We start from the raw sequence: 3,865 nt of genomic DNA, 5'->3' as shown, positions 1-3,865 counted from the left end.
GCGGGGGAGCGAGCACAAGCTCCTGGACCGCGGCTTGTTGCCATTCATAATAATTGTTTTGGAACAACAATCCCCCTTTATTGTGTGCGGCACGGCTGCCAACGGCCGCGCTGTGCCCCCGCGAGCCTTTTATTATTTTACATACCTACATTCCGTTTGCTGGGCAATTACTGGAATGCGATTCGCGCGCCGCTTTGCCCCTCCTCTCGGCACAGAACCAGAGAAACGTCCGGACATTATTTTACAACCAAAGGGATTCAAAATAATAATTATCATGAGACAGATCTTTCCTCGTCAACACTGATAAACTAAGTGTGCAACTGCTTAACACTTGTGCAGTTAATACTTGCACACTTGCAAGTGCAGAACTACGGAGTTCCACACTTGCAATTATTCAACTTGCAGTTGCACACTGCTTGTAAGCATTAAACTGGAAGTTGCAAACTTACAAGTGCTTAGCAGTTGCACACTTAGTTTAACAGTGAAACTGAGTCCACGAACCCCACTAACCGCTGCTCGCCATCCTGTTCACAGGTACATGCTCAAGGCCCTGGACATGCTCTGGCACGAGGACTGCCTCAAGTGCGGCTGTTGCGACTGCAGGCTGGGCGAGGTGGGCTCCACGCTTTACACCAAGGCCAACCTGCTGCTTTGTCGAAGGGATTACCTGAGGTTGGTTTTGCGGTGCAACTTCTTGCTTGTTAGATGAATTGTTAGTTTGAGTGGGCGTAATGTTCTGACGTTGTCCATTTGTGCGTCCTTAGGCTGTTTGGCAGCACGGGCTACTGCGCCGCCTGCTCCAAGGTGATCCCGGCCTTCGAGATGGTTATGAGGGCCAGGCACAACGTGTACCACCTCGAGTGCTTCGCCTGTCAACAGTGCAGCCACAGGTAAGGAAGTTGACAAATTCTCATGCCGTTTATGTCTGAATGCAACAATAAGTGCGCGGTGTGCAATTTAGCTGCAGCAGCATTGTGATTTGCATCGTGATTTACTGCCCTCATTATAGAGACAGTCCCAACGCGTACGCAAAAAAAGGCATATATCTCATTGAATGCAGTCGCATGCAATAATTTCATCGAAGAGGGGCGACGCGACGGATACATTGCGGAATAATGCATCAATATCTTTTTGTTGAAAAATGTCGCGGAAACAACTGCTTTTTACTTCGTTTTTTAAAATTTCTGTTTCTAAAAGTATGGTTTCTCTGTTGTTTAGGTTTTGTGTTGGGGACCGCTTCTACCTGTGCGAAAACAAGATTCTTTGTGAGTACGACTACGAGGAGAGGATGGTCTTCGCCAACATGAGCCAACAAACGTCACTACCACCGCTTAAACGGCAGGCTAACAACAACAACAACATCACCGTCGCAAACAACAACACAACGAACAGCAACAACAATAACAGCAACGTGAGTATACCGAGGGTTTTATTCAAACAGGCCGAAGTGGACCCATAGAAGTAAAGTGGCAGGCCATAATCTTTCGTCTTATTTTTCCCTTCCAGCAACAACAACAACAGCAACAGCAAACGTCAGTGCAGTGCAACGTGACGGTCAACGAGGACAACGTGTCCCCACCCGGCCAGCAGCCACTCCACGTGCACGTTCAGGTCTCGTCCGGCTATCACCACCAGCTTCTCGACCCGGTCGGAGGGAGGTCCAAGTAGTGGCCGCCTCCGGGACCTCTGCTGCGCGGGCCAAAACCAATGACTGTTAAACACTGTGGGGGCGCGCCTCTAAGGCGGCCCCCTCTCTCATTGTTAAAAGTACTCTATGATCTCAAATGTGAGAGCTATTTTCCTATCTCGACTCATTAATTTAGGTGTGGTGAAGATGTTTTAGGAATCCTGACTCTGCCATTAGACCAGCTTATGTCCTTGCAAGGAACATAGGAACTTGTGATTCCTTCTTTGTATTTGTCTAAGATATCTATTTTATAGTGGCTGTGCAATATTCGTAGAAATATTTATGTTTCCACGTGTAAGATAATCATGTATAGTTTGTTTTTATTTGTTGTTTAAAACAAAATTGACTGTGAATCAGGAAAACGCCACGTTGTTGTGGCCTACAGTTTGTTACTGCTTTGTTTTCTATTTATGTTCATTTGGAAGCTGCTTGAACTGACATACGCTTAAACATGAATTATTCTTTCATGTTGATTTTCAAGTACTCTATGGCATTGCTCTCTCTCTCTTCCAAATCAGCGACGACCTAGTCGTTTAATGTGAAAAAAAACTCTTGTTCAAATAATTTTTTTTCTCATTGTTCTGTTATTATTCTTACTATTCGTTGTTAAATTTTACTTTGTTAAGTATTTTCGTTGTATGTGCTAATCGTTGCGTCGCCATATAGACAGGAATGAAAAAAATGAAAATCTTTTAAAACTTCTCTTTTTTTACCAGTCCCACTCTTCCCTCGTCATGCCTTTTCCCGCCCCACTCTCCACCAGGGTTTTACTTCGTTTTTTAGCTCGCCGTGCATTTGTGCACAAGTGGCCACACAGTGGACACTATAGACGCCGCCCCGCCGGCCGGCCGGCCTCGCCACACCCCGACGGTTTGTTAGAGTTTGCTGCCCCGTAAGGCCACGCGCCATCAAGTTGGCTGTTTATACCGGGACGCGTTCGTAAGCAGCGCCACGACACCCACACACGCCGCCCGCCTCTCGCGTGCCCCGGCCGCTTCGCACGCGTCCCCGCGCACTACACAGGGGGGCCCTCTCCCAGTTTGCAGTGGCGTGGCGCGGCCGCGCTGCCCCAGTGGTGGCCGCCCACCCACCGCCCCCGGGCTTCGCTGAATTAATCGAGCTTATAAACGATTTACATGGACAATAAATACCTGCCCGGTGTGTGTGTGTGCGTGCGGTGGTGGTGGCGGGGGTAAGCGGCGCAAAGCCAGTTCTGCTACCGCCGCTTCGCCGGGCCATCCCTTATCCCTCCACATCCAACCCCCTGCCTGCCCCCTCCCATTTCACGCAAACCTCCCTCGACTCCTCTCTATTATTTTCACGTCGCATACATCGCTGTAAAAATATTTGTGCCTGATCGACTGCTGTGCGCATCGTGCGGCTGAAAGCAGAGCGGAGGCAGAGCGACGGCCGGACCGGCGATCAATTGCACAAACAGCGCTTGCCGTGGCGTGCAGCGTGCATCACGGGCAGGCGGGGGCAAACAGGCAATGATCATGCGCGTCCATCCCCTTCACGACTAAAGACCTAATGGCAAGCGATGGACGCACAAAAAAAATATAGTACCAATCAGCTTTGTTGTTGGACTAGCGGGTGAAGTTGTTAAAAAGGGAATCAAAAAAAGTTGAAAATTCATGGGAGAGGATTTTTTTTAAAGCCAGCGGATTGTGTTTCAGAGCCGCTATTGGTCGCGCGTCACACAGCGGCATAGCGTGTGCGGAGATAAAGCAGGGACAATGCGCCCCTGCACCGCGCGCTGCAGCGCTGCACCCAGCGCAACCGGGCGTTAGTCGCAGATAATCCAGCGGAAAGGGGCCAGACCATTGAGAGGCTCCGGTAACACTGGCGCATGGGCATGGGGGGCAGGGCGGGCGGGGCCACACACTGGTAAAGTATTCATTCGGCTATTATAATGTTTCGAAAAAGCACGCGAAAACAACGAATGGCCCACCAGTGGCTAGGGGGAGGGAAAACAATGCACACTGCTGCTGCTGTGTCCGGCCGGCGATCACCCCCTTCCCCTAACCCCTCAAACCCCCTCTCTCATAGAACTTGAGTTATTCCCCCCCGCCTCTGTCGCGGCCTCTGTGACACGGGCGCAATGATTAGTGAGGGCCCGCAGCTTAACGGTAATCCGGCCGCCGATGGCGATTTAAACCTCTTTGGTAGTGCAGACTA

At 50.1% G+C, this 3,865-nt stretch overlaps 1 protein-coding gene across 1 annotated transcript in view; it reads left to right on the top strand.

The window, feature by feature from the left end:
- LOC113203159 (LIM domain only protein 3-like) overlaps positions 1-2,373 on the top strand; it is a 29,982-nt gene extending 27,609 nt beyond the window's left edge. Inside the window, exons 3-6 of the mRNA XM_026417694.2 lie at positions 535-672; positions 765-890; positions 1,219-1,411; positions 1,507-2,373. Of these exons, the coding sequence (XP_026273479.2) occupies positions 535-672; positions 765-890; positions 1,219-1,411; positions 1,507-1,668 (619 nt within the window). The 3' untranslated portion in view covers positions 1,669-2,373. The remainder of the gene's footprint in view (positions 1-534; positions 673-764; positions 891-1,218; positions 1,412-1,506) is intronic.
- Positions 2,374-3,865: the final 1,492 nt, after the last annotated feature.

Source organism: Frankliniella occidentalis, unplaced genomic scaffold (assembly GCF_000697945.3).
Source record: "Frankliniella occidentalis isolate FOCC.00 unplaced genomic scaffold, Focc_3.1 Scaffold107, whole genome shotgun sequence".
NCBI classification, from domain to species: Eukaryota; Metazoa; Arthropoda; class Insecta; order Thysanoptera; family Thripidae; genus Frankliniella; species Frankliniella occidentalis.
Note: the sequence above shows the minus strand (reverse complement) of the source record. Positions and strands in the feature narration are given on the sequence as shown.